Consider the following 19,599-nt stretch of genomic DNA (forward strand, 5'->3'; position numbering starts at 1 on the left):
CTGATATTTATTAAATCATTAATTTTATTATTTTGTATACATACAAATACACACATAAACATTTTCACCAATAAACACAAATACCCACAAAATAGCCTTTTGTTATTCCATTTTTTTATAAAGATTTTACATAAGCTTTTAGATTTTATATTTGTACTACTTTCCACTTACCCTAAAAATTGTGTTTACTAATTATATTGATGTAATAACTTGTTTGCTCTACCTTACCCCCAACTTCACAAATATGTGGTTCAATAAGCCACAGACCTGATGGTCTTGTTAAAAGGTTGTATCTCTAACATAGAACAGTGCCTGACACAAAATCACTTCTCTATATTTGTTAAATGAATGAATAAGTAATTCTAGTTAGTGTAGATTTTTAAAAAGCTCCTATAGAAAGAAGAAATCTGAAATAAAAATAGCTGTGGAAATCCAAGAGTAGAAGGGCATAACCTGACCAAGCATAGGAGAAGAGATGGACACACCCTCATCTATATTGCTGGTGTTTGATAGTGCGGCTGCTGAAGGACATTTTTTTTTTCTTAAAGGCGGATTTTGCTATAATTAGGGATTAGTGTGAAAGATTTTTTAAAAAGAAATGATTATTCTGAATTCTTTTTAACAAAACTGCAAAAAACTATGCCAATAGAATCACCAAGCCAGTTAGGTCATTGACCTTTATGTGGTTCTCTTTGGTAAAGATCAATAACCTCTGATGGTTAGAGAAAGGAAGGCTATAGGATTCCTACCCCATGACTTTGCCTTCTGGTAGTACATCACAAGCTTCTCAGAGTGCTCCTTCAAGTTCTAGCTCTCTGTCCTTTTGAGGCCAAAAGGGGTTTATACTAGCTAGGTCAATGTGATGATATTTTCTGGGCAGAGCTCAGCCAGCCTTGCTTGCTGTTGGGCCAGAATCCTCCCTGAAGCATTTATATGCAACAGAGATTGAAATCTAAGGGTTGAAACTTTTGGGCTTACTAGATTCATAGTCCTGCACTGTCCAATATAGTGGCTATGAACTGTATGTGGCTATTGAGCACCTGAAATGTGGCTAGTCCTAATTGAGATATGCTGAAAGGGTAAAATAGATGTTGGATTTTAAAGAAAAAAAAAAAAGAATGTATAATACCTCATTAATGTCTTTCGTATTGGTTACAGTTTAAATAATGTTTTGGATATAGTGGGTCAAATTAAACATATTATTGAAAGTGATTTTATCTGTTTATTTTTCCTTGTTTTTACATGGCTACTAGAAAGTTTAAAGTTACAGATGTGACTTACATCATTTCTCCATTGGACACAGCATCTTAAATTTTGTTCCTGGAAGAGTAGGAGTACTTGGGCAGCATTTCTAACCAATCCACACATCTCAAACACCACTCACATCTCCAAGGGAAAATCACTCCTCACATCAATTATGTTAATTGACCAAATTTCAGGTGTTCATCAAATATAAAGAATATCTCGGCACTTTTGGTAGCTGACTCTGGCATGTCAGCTTTTAATTAAAGTCTTTCATAGGCTAATTAACTACCCCTGGAGAATTCATTCCCAGTTGGGAAATACACCCCTCCACCCACCCAGCCATAGACCCCTCCACACATACACATATCGTACAGTGTATGCTGGAATATTTTAAAGTAAATGACAGACAATGTAACACCTTGGTACATGCTGGAGCACAGAATCCTATTTGCTGAGTCTCTACTTTTCCTAGGGCTGCTGATTAGCAACCTTTATTGCATTCCTACAGTATATAAATCACTGGGTTAGAAATTGTAGAAAGCAGAATAGTAAAATATAATAACAATAGCAAAGATTTATTGAGTATTTCTAGGTGCCAGGCATTGTGCTAAGTGCATTACATGTTATTTAATTTAATCCTCAAATAACTTGATGAAGGAGGTATTGTTATTATCCTCATTTTGCTTCTAACACCTTTGTTGTATTCCTGACATTTGGAAGGCCTGTGGGTAAGTCCATGGCCATTACCGTAAGTTACTTGAACATATATATTTGCAGTGCAGAGACTTTTGCAAAACAGTTGTCCACTTGGGCCACTTGTCTGTACAGATGGAAGTTCAAGCCACTGGGCTTAAGGGGGCTCTTCCTCTTCAATCTTTCTTTCTGCTCCCAAGATCTTGACCTTTGACCTCAGTGTCCACTCCCCAGGGTTCTGCTACTTGCTCCATTTAGCTCTGTCCTTGGCTCTCCATTATTTTTTCCCCTTCTCTGGATTTGGGGTGAAAGAATAGGGGAAAGTAGATTTTGAGGTCCAACACATAGAAGGAGTAGAGGGAAGAATTTTGGTCCTTTTTCTTTTAGGTTTATAGCAATCTCTAAGACCAGCAAACCTTTCTAGTTTTAAGGTGCCCATTCCCTAGCAAAACCAGTTGAAGTTATAATAATTTCAGAGTGGTTCGACACATCATATTGTAAGTCCAACCCATGTTGAGGGTTGAGAATTGGAGCAGCAGAACATGGAGAGTGACCCTGCTTCTCGTGGTCATCTGAGAATACTGATTTATGGGGGGGTTGCCATCTTGTAACTCCACTATCTGGAAAATGTAGCCTTCAAGATCTCTGAGGAAGGGAAAGAGTGTGGGGGTGGCATGGATGGGAACTGACATATGTCACTCCTGTTTACATTTCATGAATAAAACACACAGACCCACATTCCTGCAAGGGGCTGGGAAGGGAGACCTTCCCTGTATTCAGGAAGGACAGGAGAATTGGATTGTGAGTGAGAACTAGTACTTACTAACACAGCAAGCTTTAGGTTATTTTTAGTGTTTGTGTCTTCGGAGGCTGTGTACATTATGCATACTTGCAACTTTGAAACTGTCCCCCATTTGAATGATTGCAAGTTGAATCAAATTCAAATATACCCTTAATCCAAGTCTACTATCAGGAAAAACAAACAAACGAAGTTTTGAATGTGAAATAAAACCATATTGGGAGTTTTGTGAGTGTTCCAGTTTCATTTTCTTTTAAAGTTTTTCTTTGTGATAGTATGTTTATTCAATTCCTGAAGTGTTGTCAAGTAAGTAGTATTTAATCTGTGAAAATTTTCAAGTGGACCCTTTTTCTCTCTCAAGGGTTTTCTTTCTTTTTTTTTTTATTTTTTCAAGTGTTGCTGTAGTCATTTTAAGATTGAAATGAACCGTTTGATTTTAAAAAATTATTTATGGCACATCAAGTAGCACTTAGTGTTTTGTCACAACACTGAAACTGTTTCTGAAACCTATGTAAAATACAGCAGAAAGGTCGGGAGGCTTATGTATAGAAACATACCTCACCATTGGAACTGGTTATAATTCCTGGGTGCTGACATCAAGATTAATAATATTTAACTCCGATTTTGGCAATTTTTGCCAATTTTATTGCCATTGTCCTTTTCTTTCAAGTTATTAAGTGGAACTGAAGTGATAACAAATGTTTCATGCTTTATATTGCCAGATAAAAGGTTAAATTTTCATATGTTACATGCTCTTAACACACACACACACACACACACACACACACACACACAAATATTCATACAACTGGATCAGAAGGAAATGAGTAATTCTTCTAAAATGAAAAGATTGTCCTAGTTTTAACATTAGGTGACTATTTCCCATGCGGTTAAGTCATATGTAAAAATTGGAAATTCAACCTATGGGTCTTTGTGCATTGACTATATCATACAGTTCTAATTTTCTTTTGTTTTTCTGGGAAATGATGGTGCTCTTTGCTTTGCCAAGTTTTATTATTGAGTCAACTGCCAAAGTTTAAGAGAGAGAGTTAAGGCCCTGAAAATTATTTGGTGTTGAGTGAAGAGGCAGAGAAAGGTATTTCATATTCCCAAACATTTTAACTTTTATGTCTCTACCTGATGTTGGAATATAATCTAACCTTCAAGGCTTTTCTGATTCCTTTATAAATGATGTACACTGTTGAGTGAAATCAGAATATTTGTGAAGGGGACCCAGTTTGGAAGTACATAGTCTAATTTTTGATAGACTGTATTCTTTCTTGCCTGATCGTCCCTGTATTTAAACTTCTGTGCATCAGGAGGCCTTTGTGCCTGCTTGTGGTTTTGTACCATCTGGAAGTTAAAATTTGATTTTAGAAATGATGTCATACTTGCTTACTGCAAACTGGGCTAATGTTGGTTGAGAATTGGATACAGTTCAGGTCAAAGTTTTGTTTTAAAAAAAGACTCTTAAACCTTGTTTCTTGATTCCAGGAGACTGCAAAGCTATGAGGATAGACTGGAGTGATTGAAGGTCGTGATTCAAATTCCTTTGAAGCTAAATAAATGCATTTGGGTGTATGGAAAATAAACTTCCCAACAGAAGACCTTAGCTGGCACAGGCTCCCTCCTGCCATGTAGAATTTGGATGTTTGTGAGCAGTGTGCTGACCATGGCCATCCTTGCTCTCTATTTTATTCTTGGAGGAGAGATATTCTTACAGCCAGAGTTTTGTCTCTTCTAGGTTCAGGAAGATGAGGCAGGGCACTGATAGATCACACATGTGACAAGGCACAGTAAATTTTAAGCATATTATTCATCAGTGCAGAGTCTCTTTTTCTAAACTCTTTCCAGCATCCGTTACTACCTCCCAAATTGTAATTTATTTACGTCAAAGTTTTGAATGTTAGACATTTCCTCTAGTCCAGATACAGACCATCCATGTTTGATAGCTAGAATGTAGGGCTCATAGGACCACAGTTTCTTCTCAAATTCACACTGAATCCTAGTCAGCCTGTGGGAAATCTTTTCAATGGAATGTAACCCCTTATAGCCACTACTATAATCTGGAGTGCTCAACATGTCCTGCCAATTTCCAAAGAACCTACCAAATGCCATCCTTTATGTATAAAGTAAAAATCACATTTTTTTTTCCCAGATAGGATGAAAACCCAAAGAGAACTATTGATGTTATTTTGGGTTGGTAGATGGACATGACTTTATATTTTATGTTCTTAATTTGAAATGTATTATCAAATTGGTTTCCATACAACACCCAGTGCTCGTCCCAACAGGTGCCCTCCTAAGTACCCATCACCAACCCTCCCCTTTCTTACACCATACACAAAAATAAACTCAAAATGGATAAAGGACCTGAATGTGAAACAGGAAACCATCAAAACCCTAGAGGAGAAAGCAGGAAAAAACCTCTGTGACCTCAGCCTCAGCAATTTCTTACTTGACACATCTCCAAAGGCAAGGGAATTAAGAGATGACTTTAAACAATCTGGGATGTTTAAACAATCTTGAGAATCTGGGATGCTGAAGCTTTAGTGCAACTGGCATGAATTTTCTTTTAGTCAAAGGAAGATCCCTAGGACATGAGTATCCCTCTCACATCCCAGCTGCTAGATTTCCATGGCCCCTAGGTAAGAAGAAGCACAACTATCAAATATTTAAGGAATCTGCTGTTTTTGCCCTGTGCAGTCACAGAATGTCCATCCTGTCTCATAATGTGGTCAGGGTCATTCTGCCAACAGGGCTTTATAAGCACTGTTTCACCCCTTCCCTTGTGGAGACCTCCCTGCTTCATCCACCTCCCTGGGATAGAAACTGGAGAAACTCTCTACTCACCAACCTCTCATCACCTTTGACCTTTAGAAACACAGCTTTGGTGCTTCTTTTTTGGAAAGGGGTAAGAAAAGGAGATTCTACTCTGATAACTTTTTAAAATCTCTAATATCATCATTTCTTCCCTGATCTACCTAAGACTGATTCTTGCCTTTAAAATCATAAAACGTCAGATACTTAGGGGGTTCCAACCTCTTTGTTTTATGGATGGGGAAACTGAGGCTGGAGGGCTGGGTGGGGAGGGGGGAGTGAGAGTTATTTGTCCTGATTCTCATAGCTAGATAGAAGCAGAATCCAACCTAAAACCGAAGTGTCCTCTTTCCAGTGTTCCAAGTTGCCTTTTGATTCTCTGTCTTGACAGTATTTACAAAACTATTTATTTTGGCTTATTATGGTATTCTCACCTCATTTTCCCTTAATTTTTGTGTTTTTTTTATCCAAATTTTACTTGCTGTAGTATAGTATAAAAAACTATTCAACAAGATTTGTGAACAGATACAGCAGACCCCTACCCCATTTTTCCTTCCCCAAGACAACCTGTTTTCAGCTCCTTTTGCCTGGTTATTTTGATATCTCTAAATAACGTGCTTGCATCACTACTTGATTTTTGATGTAACTACTGTCTATCAAATGCCTGGTATGGAGGGTGAGGATTAAATTTTTCCATCACCCCCAAACCTCACATTATCCATGTGAAGCTTTTTTGCATATGGTCATTGGAATGTTAAGTTTAAAAATAATGTTTATGTTTCCTTATGTCTATTACTGACATTTGAAAAGCAGGAATTGTAATAATCTAATTTTTGAGCTAAGGTAGAAATAGGTATTTTTTGTATGCCTTTTTTTTTCTTACATATTTGGAAAGCAGTCTTTGATAACAATGGAGAGTGGTCATCTCCACAGCATTTCCTTCCTCTTGGCAGCTTGTATTTTTCTCCTTCAGGAGTGTTTCTCTACATGTTTGTCTTCTTCCAGACGTCTGTGGCATGGCTCATCATGTTCTCCATATTCCTGGAGGATGTTGCAGAGCACAAGCAGTGTTGTGCCTTCCCTGTGCAATGGAATAGTGATGTGCTTTGTTTTCTAGCTAATGGTTTCACAGCAGGGAGACATACTACTATTTCATAATGCCTTATTTTATATAAACCTTATATTAAAAAAAGTGTCACAGTTCAGATACACATATGACAGGACTTTGAGGTGGATACAGGCTGTTAAAATGCATGGCATTGAGGTGCCCATGAGCAATGGTTTGACCATGCTGTGCTGAGAAGATGCACTGCTGCCCTGTTCCCTCCCCGGGACTAATGGTTACTGATGACCACTGTGTAAAACCACAATCTTCTTTCTTTTTCCTGACTTCAGGTAGATGCACTGAGATTACGCCTGGAAGAGAAAGAGTCTTTTCTCAATAAAAAAACAAAACAGCTGCAGGACCTCACAGAAGAGAAAGGGACACTGGCTGGAGAGATTCGAGACATGAAAGATATGTTAGAAGTGAAGGAAAGAAAAATCAATGTTCTTCAGAAGAAGGTAAGTAGTTGACATAAGCCATTCAGGCTGGGAATTGGTATCATCCATGTTTTGTCATTTCAGAGAAATTTTTGAGTACATGGAAAAGAAGAAATTATTTTTTTTAGAGTTTTAGGTTAGGAAGTATAAACTTTTAACATGCTGGTACTTAACTTACTGGTGGTTGTGTCATGCCATTCTTAGCATGGACTGATGAATTTTCTGTTTGACTGCCTGAAAAATAAATAGAGATGATTCTTTTTATAGTTTCCAGCTTAAATATGGATAATTGTACAAATTTAGATATATGTCTAAAATAATAAAATGTCTGAAAAGTTAATTTTTTCTTTTTCCTTACCAAGAGTTGAACAATGTATTCTGTGGGTCTTGAAGGTATTTTAGATGCATTTTTTATTTATGTAAATTTTAGTAGCTCTTACCGTACTGAACCCATACGGATTTGGTGGGGGGAGTAATGTTTACACCTATTACTTAATTGCAATCTGTCAGAGAACATATAATAAGTTCTGACTACAGTGGGCTAACACAGATGCTTGATCTAGCTAGGGCCCTTCTTTCCTGTTTCCTTCGTCAGCAGCTCATTTTCTCCATGTAGGGATCCAGATTTGGGGAATGTACCCTGATATTTAAAAAAAATTCGCATTTGCTACTATGTACAGTTTGGGGAACATAGGGTCCCCTACCGTCCCCTGGAAAAGAACAGGCAAGAAGAGAAAACGACTACCTGATCTTTTAAGAAAATAAAATATATTGGAAAGGCATAGGGCTGTCAGATTAATAGGCAGCCAGCGTGGAAACTGGGCAGGAACTGACAGTGGGCAGCACAAGCCAGCTGGCTGGGACACTGCTGCAGACCGGCATATTGCCGGACACCCCTACTGCAGCTGCAGCTGCAGACAAATGGACTCTAACTGGCCCCTCCTCCTGGTGTCATTTGCCACTATCATCTCTCACCTTGTTTTGATCAACAGCATCCTAGCTGTCTTTTCTGCTTTCACCCTTACCTTTCCTATAGGCTCTTCTTAACACAAAAGCTGGAGTAGTTCTTTTAAAACATAAAACAATTTATACCATTCTGGTAAAAAAATCTCCAGTTGCAGCCACCTACATAATTTGTGCAGAATGAAAATTGTTCAAAGAGAATTTCTGAATGAGCATAAAACCAAGTCTGGGGCCCTTCAGAGTGTGGGGACCTGTGCAGTTACACAAGTCACATGCCCATGAAGCCACCCCTATCCCCTGTGGCTTCCATCCTCACTGTCAAGGTATTGGTGATCTGATGGATTATATTATTAATTCATTTCTGTCAGAATCTTTACAGACAAGGCCCAGGTGTTTTGATCTCCTCTTTGCAGTGCCAACTGATTGACACAGATGTTTAGAAGAGATCTTGGAAGACATGACCAAGGACCCTTGAATCAATGAGGCCGTTGAGGGCAGATGGGACTAACAGAGAGACAGAGTGGTAGTTCTTAGAGTAGGTACTAAGGATTCAAAAGAAAACTTTTCACTTAAAATTCCCAGGAGTGAATGATGATGAAAGCTAACATTTATAGAACTTATTTTGAACACTGTATGCTGGATATTTTGCTATGCTCGTTATGTGCACTCTTTACTTACTCTTGATCATAATCCTTTGAGGCAGGTATAGGTATTAACCCAGGAAACTGAAGGACACTGAAGCTTATGGTAGGTAGGCAACCCAGATAGGTGCAAGTTTGTTTTTGTTTGTTTGTTTGTTTTGTTTTTTGTTTTTTTTTGTCTTTGGAAAAGTAGAATACAATGGTTAGTGCAAATTAAAAGAATTAGCGTATGGACCTCAAGTTTTATGATGATGACACCAGCCGTCAATCAAGGAAGAGCATCACAATTCCTTGTTTTACCAGGAGTTGAGACTAGGTGCTCTTATTCTTGAGGAATAAATGGCACTAATGTTATGAATGAAGATTTTGGGAAGGTACTTTCAATGCATAAGTGACAAAAGACATGTGCTGATGGGCACAGTTTGCGAAATTTTATACTTTGCTCCATAAGCCAGACTCAAAGGTTTGGAACTGGTTTGGAAGTTCTTGAGCAAAGCCAATTGTGTATTATGACTTCTTTGGGCAACGTGATCATAATCCCACTTATTTAAACCATGTAGATAATGGATTAGGAAGTATTTCATGTGTATTGGGAGAGGTTCTTCAGTTTTACATTTTTTTTCACTGAGTGTTTACCAACACATTTGGGGAGGAAATAACACCACTGGCAACATAGTGAAGGGGCAGGAATTCTATATACCCGCAATGTAAAGGACAGATAATCCCCAAAGAAGTAATACACACAATTCAGAAATCTAGTCAAAATGTGGAAATAATACAGAAGCTAATGGGCCAATGAAACATTGTCTTTGGGACTGAAGACTCAGAGTTTTGACCACATTCAGCCTAATTGGCTGTTTTAGGGCAGGTCTGGATTGGAACAGCGTAAGCTTTGGATTAGGGTGTGTTGGCATGGAAGAAATAATAAACTTATGTCAATGTCAGACACGTAGTATTTCTTAATATTTCTTTCTTATAGACTCTTTGGCAACCAGCACTGTGTTTTGATGCCAATAGAAATGGGTATGCTCCTTTCATAGCCATGTTTAACCTGGCGAAGCTAGGCTTGCACCTCGTATCTGTCAGCCTTGCCTTCAGAGGTCTGAGTCTCAGAAATCTCGTGTCCTCCATAAGCCATGTGAACAGGTCACATGTCTGGACAGCAGGCATGGACACGATGCCCTAATCATTTTGTTACTTGAGGAAGGAAGTGAAGTTGACGAAACAGAGAACCCCAGGTGACAGAATATCTCTGAGCAAGCTTTTGTAGGAACATAGCAGTCATCAAGTATAGATTTTGGTTCTACTGCAATTTGCCTCCACTCCATAATTCCCAGATATGGAGTTCTTTTAGTAGGGGGACAAAAATGTGCATGTATGAAAATTGTTCAGTGGAGCATCCCCTTATGGCTGTGATGCTGAAGTCAGAGGAGCAGTATAGTTTTCAAGCTGCAGACTTAACATTCTGTTCTCATACCTGAATTCAGACTTCAACTGATGAAGTGCTACCTGACTATTGAGTTTTTGTAGGAAATGTCATAAAACCTTGATGACATTGTACATTTGGAAAGTGTATAATGTCCAGGATTTTAGGACATGGTAGCATTATTTGACCCAGATCAAATTCAGACTGTTATGTAGCTCATGCAACATAAACCTACTACCCAAGAAATTTTTAAAAAGTCATTAAATTGGACAAAAGTTCTATCTCCATTTTAATTCTAGGGCTCAGTCCCACTTTATAGAGCAGAGGCACTTTATTTATTAGGGGTAGAAAAACAGATGGTGATTTCTCTGGAAGCCAGGTTCACTAGCTACCTACTGGGCTTCATGGATTGCCCTGTGGGTTGGAAAGGGCAGGGAGGTGTGAGTGGAATTGGCTTCTAGGGGTGGCATCTATGGACCTGCCCACTTCAGCAGCTTTATTCTACCAATTTGGAAGTGTGGTGGTGAAAATTCTGAATGATGATAAGTTCAGAGGTAAAGACCCTACAGGACTATGGTTATTAGCATACTGGGTTTCTTCATGAAGTTTAATAAAAATAAAAAATAAAAAACAATTACCTGAGAAGATGATTATAGAACATGGAGATTTCCATGTTGGTGTAAAGTTGATGTAAAGTATGGAGCACTTTTTGACTCAATTGATCTTTTTCCTGGTGTTTAAACATCCAGTTGCACTTTTATATTATTATTGGCAAGCCTCCTGTTTTTTGAACATGTGCAAAATCATATTATTTTTGCATTTACTGAGTGTTTCCTATGTGTCAGTAAGTCACTACTCTAGGTCCTGGAGGCTCAAAGGGATATAACATATTCTCTAGTCCTCAGGAAGCTGATAGTCTGGTTGGGGAGATAGACATGCATAATCCTAAATGTAAGTACAGTGGAGAGCAACATGGCATATTACCAGAAACAAACTGCTTGATGAATGCAAACAGCAGAAGCTAATTCTGCTACCTTGAGCAAAAGGGAGTTAGTTTATGGCAAGGATATCCAGAGCCCCAATGTCTGGCTGGTAGAACAAGATTAGAAATGATCGAGTCAGGACAGCTGTAGAAGACTAAGAGAAAAGAGCGAGTGCCATGATCTCATAACCAGGAGTGTCTGTTCAGGTGTTTTCTCTGCTGATGGCTGCCCTCTCACCTTCCTCCCTCTTCCCTTACATCACACTGTTGGTTGAGATTTAAAGTCCTGGGGCAGAGCTCCAAATTTCACACAGGTGCCTCTCATTGGTAGGATCTAACCAAACCTGCCCTAAAAGGAATCTGGGAAATGTGGTTCCAAGCTTTACACCTGAGATTTCCACTCAGTCCTTGTGTCACTTACACTGGGAAGTCTTTGCTGACATTGCAGGCTGGGAGAGGTTTTATACTTTTAAAGAACCATTTCTTGGCTCAGTTTGAAATTCTGCATCCCTTTAGTGAGTGTTGGCTTCCCTCCCATGGCTAATCTCCTTGAGTGCCCCAACCATGATCATCAAGATACTTCCAGCTTTTTGCAGAAGTCTTGGCAGGTGATGGTCCTCAATCAATATGCATTGGGTGAATAAATTACATCAGCAAATTCTGAATGAATGAGAACTTGGGAGAAGAGAAATCATTTTGAGATCCACTCCTGGCCCAAGAATATTGTTAGCTATTAGGAGTCTTTTGCCCCAGTGAAATGTTAGACTCACTTATTGTTCCCAGGACAGAATGTTCTCTGTAGGCTGCAAGATGGAACCACCCCATGGATAATAAAACGGATGAGGAAATTACTTCTGCTCTACCCACATCTAACACCTCAAGCCTTGGTTCCATTACCCTGACAAGGTAAAAATGGATTAAGGCTTGAGTAAGGGCACTTAACTACTCTTGCTTCATTTTCCTTTTTAATAAAAAGAATATGTGACATTTATCAAGTATACTGTCTTGCTCTGCAAAGAGACTAATGCTTCCTCCTCTAGTTCTCACTTCTAACTTACTGGATTGTTAGAGGCATGGTATTCTATAGAGTGGTAAGATGGAATTATTGATCATTCATGGTTATTTTTAATTATGACCATGCAAATGATAATTTTTTATAACAAAAGGATTATTTACTATTCATTGAGCCCTTACTATACACCAGACATTGTGCTAAGGGCTTTGCATCCTTAGGTTATGGGTCCTTATGACAAACCTAATGGCAGATATGTGCTACCACAATCCCTATTTTTAAAAGAGGAGACTGGTTTACACTTGTGTGACTTGAGTAACTTGTCCAGACTCTACCCAGTAGGAAACTGATGGAGCTATTCTTAAACACCCCACTATTCTTATATTTTTCTGTTTTGTGATCCTGCCTCACTCATGGGGCAAGTGGGATCATTAACTTTAAGAGCTCTACTAAGAGCTCTACTAACTCTACTATGAGCAAATTACCTGAGGTTGACACAAAAGGATGCCTGTATTTATACATTATCAACCAACAGAGATAAGGTAACTAATGTGATAAAAAATAGGAAACCAATTAAGTTAATAAAATACAACATCAGTTCTGGTTAAAAATGTATGTTAATATGTATGTTAAGCTATATTTAGAAAAAATATTGTGATAATCTTCAGTTTACTTTTGTTTTACTTTTCCCCCATGAGATTCTTCATGTACCATTCTAAGCCACTGGATTGTTTTGCTGTTTCATTTTCAAAGGATTGCACCACGCTTGCTATCATAGTAATTTCACTTTGTTTTGGTAGTTGGCTTACAGAACCAAGATCTCAAAATAAGATCTGAGGCATCTAAGCAACTTGCCTGGATGAGTTCCAATGTATTTGTGATTTGGGAGATTTCTCACCTGGTCCGAGAGGACATGGTCTGGGAAGCTGCTCCACCTTGCTGTGAGATGCTCACTTTAAGGTCTGACCTCGGTGTAGGCAGGCTCACTCTGCATCTGAAGCCAGGAACTGGGCTGGCGTCCAAGGATTGGAGCGGCAACCAGGGTGGCTGTGAATCTGAGGCAGGGTTCTCGACCAGGAGACACTTTACAACCGTCCCACCCCAGGAACATTTGGCAATGTCTGGGGATAGTTTTGGTTGTCACAGCAAGGGGATTGCTACAAGCATCTGGTGGGTAGTGTCCAGGGGTGCTGCTAAACATCCTGCAATGCACAGGAGATGTTTCCCACCCTCCAAAGCAAATGATGATCCAGACCAAGCCCTGGTCTATAGGATTCCTCTTCTTCCCATGCATGGCCTATTCGACTTGTCTTGGCTTTCTCTTGAGATAGTATTCCTTAAAATGATTTTTACTTTGTATAACGTTGTTCTCTCCATTATCTCTGAATATTGTCTCAGCTGATGTGATTAACATTTTTAGCTACACTTTTTCTCTAGCATCATTATAAGAAGTTTACAGAGATGAACATCTTGTGTATGTGCATATGATGTTTGAACTATTACTATTATTTTCTCTTTTATATTTTTGATGTGTAAGAATCCATACTTTATAAAGAGTGTGTGTGTGTGTGTGTGTGTGTGTATACACACACACACACACACACACACACACACACACACATCACTCTTGGGGCGCCTGGGTGGCTCAGTTGGTTGGGCCACCCACTTCAGCTCAGGTCATGGTCTTGCAGTTTGTGAGTTCAAGCCCCGTGTCGCTCTCTGTGCTGACAACTCAGAGCCTGGAGCCTGCTTCGGATTCTGTGTCTCCCCCTCTCTCTACCCCTCCCCTGCTCATGCTCTGTGTCTCTCTGTCTCTCAATAATAAGTAAACATTAAAAAACTTTTTTTAAGGAGTGTATGTATGTATATATATATATATATATATATATATATATATCACTCTTGAAATATTAAAATTATTTAGAATTATTGAAACTTTTGACTACACTGATCATATCAACTAATTTAGAGGGAGGCACTAGTTAGCTGTAATATAGGGAATATATAATAGAAATAAAGCATCTTAGTTAGACTGATGAACGGATCATCCACATCCACCATTCACACCAACAGGGATGGATATTCCAGCAGGTATCACCCAGTTTAAATTTCTTTGGCTAAATGCCAGCATTCTAGTCATTTAGAAAAGTGACCTTTAAGGCTTTTTTTTTTTTTGAAAAAAAATGCACTTGATTTTAGTACCCTTTGGGGCTGAAAATCTAATTTCTGTATTCACATTTAATATATTTTTCATATATTTTATCTAGTTATTTGGGACGTGAAAATATTGATTGTGGACTGAATATAGTTTTAAATAATATGTTGCTTAAATATTTGTAACTAAAATGTACTGTCTAGAGTAGTGTTTGTGACTTGCCAGGTTTTTTTCAAAGAGTGCCTTCGTCAGTCTAAAAAATATAAGAAAATCCCAACCCACTACATCATATAGCAGATTCTCTCTGTGTATTCTGTTTGTATGGTTATTGGTGTTTGCATGTTGTTCGGCCTAAGCAGAACATCTTTGTTCTGGCATCAGTTAATATTTTGTATCTTTATCGTGGCTTGAAATTGATGCCAAAGTTTCTGGTACTAATGAAATCATACAGGACAAATAATCACCAAGCATGTGTAGCTCCTATTCTTGGCTGGAATTATTTGCCCAATGTTAGTGATGACCTAGGCAAAAATCATCTTGGTGATTTTAACCAATTGATCCCATTGCAAGAATGAAGTGATATTTTGAAGGTCACTTTGCATCCCTTGAGTAGAGATGTGGCTTCTTTGGTAAACCTAAGCTTCTTTATGAAGCAGTAAATTCACCAGCCTCCATTTTCATGTGTGTTATTAAGAAATTTCAAGTTGGGGCGCCTGGGTGGCTCAGTCGGTTAAGTGGCCGACTTCAGCTCAGGTCATGATCTCACGGTCCGTGAGTTCGACCCCGCGTCGGGCTCTGTGCTGACAGCTCAGAGCCTGGAGCCCGTTTCAGATTCTGTGTCTCCCTCTCTCTCTGACCCTCCCCTGCTCATGCTCTGTCTCTCTCTGTCTCAAAAATAAGTAAACGTTAAAAAAAAAAATTAAAAAAAAAAATAAAAAAAAATAAAAAAGAAATTTGAAGTTGCCATTCTCTTAGAGAGGATATTCATAAAATGATATTTTGTTGTCAAAAGAACTAAAAAGTTCACCTTCTAAAGAGATTTCAAGAAGCCTGCTCATTCATTCATGCATGCATTCAGGAGCTATAGTTACGGTCTTCAATTAGCTGCATCTTTCTACTCCCTGGCTCTATTGGACACAACCCTATGTGATCGGACTTTAAAAGATATGTAAAAGTAGGTATGCTGATGAAGCGTGGACAATCCTAAAGACAGATATGAGAGAACAGAAAACCTGGAAGATACTTGATGGGCCCTTCTGGTCAGGTCTTTTCATTCTTTCCACTCAGGACTGAGAAGTCCTGAGAGAAGAAGTGACTTGTTTAGAATCACAGAGCTAATTAGTGACAGGGCCTGCGCTCTGGTGACACTTTTCCTTTTTCTTCTTTCCATTCCCCTGTGACATCTGAGGCCTTGGGCGCCATCACTCTATTCTGCCCAGTTTGCCTTCCTTTTCGTTGTACCATCCAGTCATCCAACAAAACACGTTCAGCATTGTAATGATCTGGATGCTCTGCAGGCACTGGGGGATACCTAGTCTATTGAAGAAAATTTCTGCTTTCTATGAGCTCACACTCACAGAAAAAACAAAACAACACTAAAGATTCAATTACAGGGCAGTAAGTGCTGTGTGCAATGCCAGCCAGGTGCATGGTGCACAGAGAAGGGGCTCCTCACCTATTGAGAGTAGAGATGGCCACTGGAAAAGTTGATGACTAAATCAAGAGCTGAGGGATTAGGAGGTGTTGTCCAGTCAAAGCAGTGAGAATACCATTTGCAAAGATTTGGCTGGAAGAGGCAGCACAGTGCATTTGGTGGAATAAGAAGTAAAAGTAATTTAATATAGATGGACCACACTCCCTTGCCCCATTAGGAAACAGATTTCACAGTTAGAAGTTTTTCTATTCTCTGTGTCTTCTAGCAATTAAATATATTTTATAATTAAGGTTTGAGAGTCATTTTGACTTCTATATTATAAATGTTCTCTTCCAATCCCTTGTGACTTGCAAGTGGCAGGAGTGATTATCTGTGTTATTTCAAAATGCAGTTCAGGGCCAGATCATGCTGAGAACTGATTCTTATTCAACAAGAAAGCTGAGCCTGAGCCAGAGGAGGCAAATTCTCTTTTAAATAAATATTTGCTTCTGGGTTAAGATCTTATTTTCTGTACTCAATTTCAGCATGATGGATTTTTAAAGGTTTGTTTATAATTACCTGTAAAATCCCTTGAAGATTTAAGATAAAAATGCTTATCCTGTCAGTATCCTGACAGTGGCTGCTACCCTAATGGATACAGGCATCTTGACACATCTGTCAATCTCAGCTGCCAGCTGTTGTTGTTTTGTGATATGGGATTAGAGGTGGTTGAGCTTTTACATATTTCAGTCTGGAGATGATTCCGTCCTTCTTCCCACATACTCCCCAGGCCATTTGATTTAAATCAACCTTATTTATGTGGGAAGGAAAGTCTTCTGTCTGTCTTTTTTACTTATCCTGTGTTTGGCAATGAATTCTGCTTTGTTATGAAGAGTTTGCACATATCTGTATTAGCATTTATCGTGGTGTATTGTGCAGAGAAGTTCATAATTCCCAACTTTTGTAGTATGTATCTAAGTTTCCCATAAGAATAACTGCAAATTAGGGATGATGTGTTCTTGGGGCATATAATGCCACAGTCATTGCGGGTAATGGGCACCTTAATACTTTTCTGATACTATAGTCTCATGCCATGTTGTTCCTTTATCCTTACCTGGTTATACTACACCTTTTGCAAACTAAAAGAAGTAACTGCTTTAAAAAGACTGTTTTCACAGAAGCTGAATTCTAAATTAATGGCATAGTGTATAGCACTTTGGGGCCTTCATCAGAACATTTTGTCCTTTTGTCATACCTCCTTTTTCTTTTTCTTTTTTTTGTAACTTTATTTTTTATTTTTTAAAATTTACATCCAAATTAGTTAGCGTATAGTGAAGCAATGATTTCAGGAGTAGACTCCTTAATGCCCCTTACCCATTTAGCACATCCTCCCTCCCACAACCCCTCCAGCAACCCTCAGTTTGTTCTCCATATTTAAGAGTCTCTTCTGTTTGTCCCCTTCCCTGTTTTTATATTATTTTTGTTTCCCTTCCCTTATGTTCATCTGTTTTGTCTCTTAAAGTACTCATATGAGTGAAGTCATATGATTTCTGCCTTTCTCTGACTGACTAGTTTCACTTAGCATAATACCCTCCAGTTCCATCCACGTAGTTGCAAATGGCAAGATTTCATTCTTTTTTGATTGCTGAGTAATACTCCATTGTATATGTATACCACATTTTCTTTATCCATTTATCCAAAAATGGATGTTTGGGCTCTTTCCATACTTTGGCTATTTTTTCATGTGTCGGTTGGCCATCTGGATGTTTTCTTTGGAGACGTGTCTATTCATGTCTTTTGCCCATTTCTTCACTGGATTATTTGTTATTTGGGTGTTGAGTTTGATAAGTTCTTTGTAGATTTTGGATACTAACCCTTTATCTGATATGTCATTTGCAAATATCTTCTCCCATTTTGTTGGTTGCCTTTTAGTTTTGCTGATTGTTTCCTTCGCTGTGCAGAAGTTTTTTATTTCGATGAGGTCCCAGTAGTTCATTTTTGCTTTTGTTTCCCTTGCCTCTGGAGACATGTTGAGTAAGAAGTTGCTGCGGGCAAGATCAAAGAGGTTTCTGCCTGCTTTCTCCTCAAGGATTTTTTTTGATGGCTTCCTGTCTTACATTGAGGTCTTTCATCCATTTTGAGTTTATTTTTGTGTATGGTGTAAGAAAGTGTCATACCTCCTTTTTAGATTGCTGATTTTGAGACTAGCAATAACACCAACACATAATCAGCTCTTGGATGATATAATTATAGTTTATAAAAGTAATTTACAATTCTAACAAGAGTGTTATGGTAGGTAGAATTCTAAGATGGCCCCCAAGATTTCCTACCTCCCTAGTGTCCATTTTCTGAATAATGCCGAGAACTGTGAATATGATAGATTTAACCCATTATTATATGATGTCATATGGCATAGTTGACTTTAAGAAAGATTTTTGAGTGGGTTTGACCTAGTCACATGAGCCCTTTAAAATGGTGGTTTGTTCAGAAGAAGTTAGAAAATAATTTTGTAGATGAGTGTGTCTCACTCTGATAATAGATAATTACCAATGCATTCACTTATGATTGCTTTTCTTTAAAAGAAAAAAACACATTACAAAACAAATGCCTTATACTATGGAAAACAATAAAGTACTCCATGATCATAAAAAATAAAATAAAAATAAAAATAAATGAAATCTGAGTCCTAAAGTCAGAAACAGGAATGTCTGAGATTCAAAATATGAGGAGGACTTACTATGTGAGTAATTCTGTACTGTTGACTTGAAGATGGAGGGGGCTATGTGGCCAGGAATTGGGACAGCCCCTGGGCTGTGAGTGGTTCCTGCTAACATCCACCAAGGAAGCAGGGACCTCAATCCTGAGACCATAAGAGCTAAATTTTGCCAATAACAAGAGTAAGCTTGGAAGTGGATATTTCTGTAGAGCCTCTGGGGAAATACTCATTCTGGCTTATACCCTGATTTCTTTCTTGTGATTTCCTGAACAGAAACCCCAGCCAGACAGTGCTGGACTTCTGGACTTTTGGCCCATAGAACTGGGAGCTGATAAGTGGAAGTTGTTTCAAGCCACTAAATTGGCAGTCTTTTGTTACACAGCAAGAGAAAACCCAATACAAGTACATATTAAAATAACTGTCAGTAGTAACAAACCTGCTACAGAAATCCGGAAGTAAGTAAATATTAGTAGAGTTCACAGGATACTGACAAGGAGTGTTGGCCCACTAAAGTGGTATGGTGGTAACTGTAATAAAAGCAGTTTCCAATGACTTTGGCAACTTAGCTTAGAAACTATGGGAGTTTTGATGAAATGTTATAATTGTAATGGGATTTGCATTATTTCAAAATATATGAGTGAGCCATTATTAGTTTTCATATTATACTATTTCAGATTGTATAATTAATATGTTTGTGTCTTTTTCCTTATTAAACCCTGGGTTCAGCAAAGGAAGTAACTGGGTATTACTTATGTGTTTAGTCCTAGTAGCAAGCACAGTGCTTGGCCTGTGGTAGGTGCTTATTAATAAGGGTTAGCTGGAAAATTGAAATGTAGAATAAAATTGAAAATAGATTAAATAACAAATCTGTCCAAAGTTCTGGTGAGATTCAGAGCAAATAAACAAATAGGAAGGTTGTGTTCCAATAAAACTTTATTTACAAAAACAGGCTGTATACCAGATTTGTCCCAT

General features: G+C 38.3%; 1 protein-coding gene across 7 annotated transcripts in view; it reads left to right on the forward strand.

The window, feature by feature from the left end:
- ERC2 (ELKS/RAB6-interacting/CAST family member 2) overlaps positions 1-19,599 on the forward strand; it is a 915,804-nt gene that overhangs the window by 370,804 nt on the left and 525,401 nt on the right. For all 7 annotated transcript variants that reach the window (XM_053219211.1, XM_027039010.2, XM_053219212.1 and 4 more), the window contains one exon: positions 6,953-7,120. In XM_053219211.1, the coding sequence (XP_053075186.1) occupies positions 6,953-7,120 (168 nt within the window). The remainder of the gene's footprint in view (positions 1-6,952; positions 7,121-19,599) is intronic.

Source organism: Acinonyx jubatus, chromosome A2 (genome assembly GCF_027475565.1).
Source record: "Acinonyx jubatus isolate Ajub_Pintada_27869175 chromosome A2, VMU_Ajub_asm_v1.0, whole genome shotgun sequence".
Taxonomy (NCBI): Eukaryota; Metazoa; Chordata; class Mammalia; order Carnivora; family Felidae; genus Acinonyx; species Acinonyx jubatus.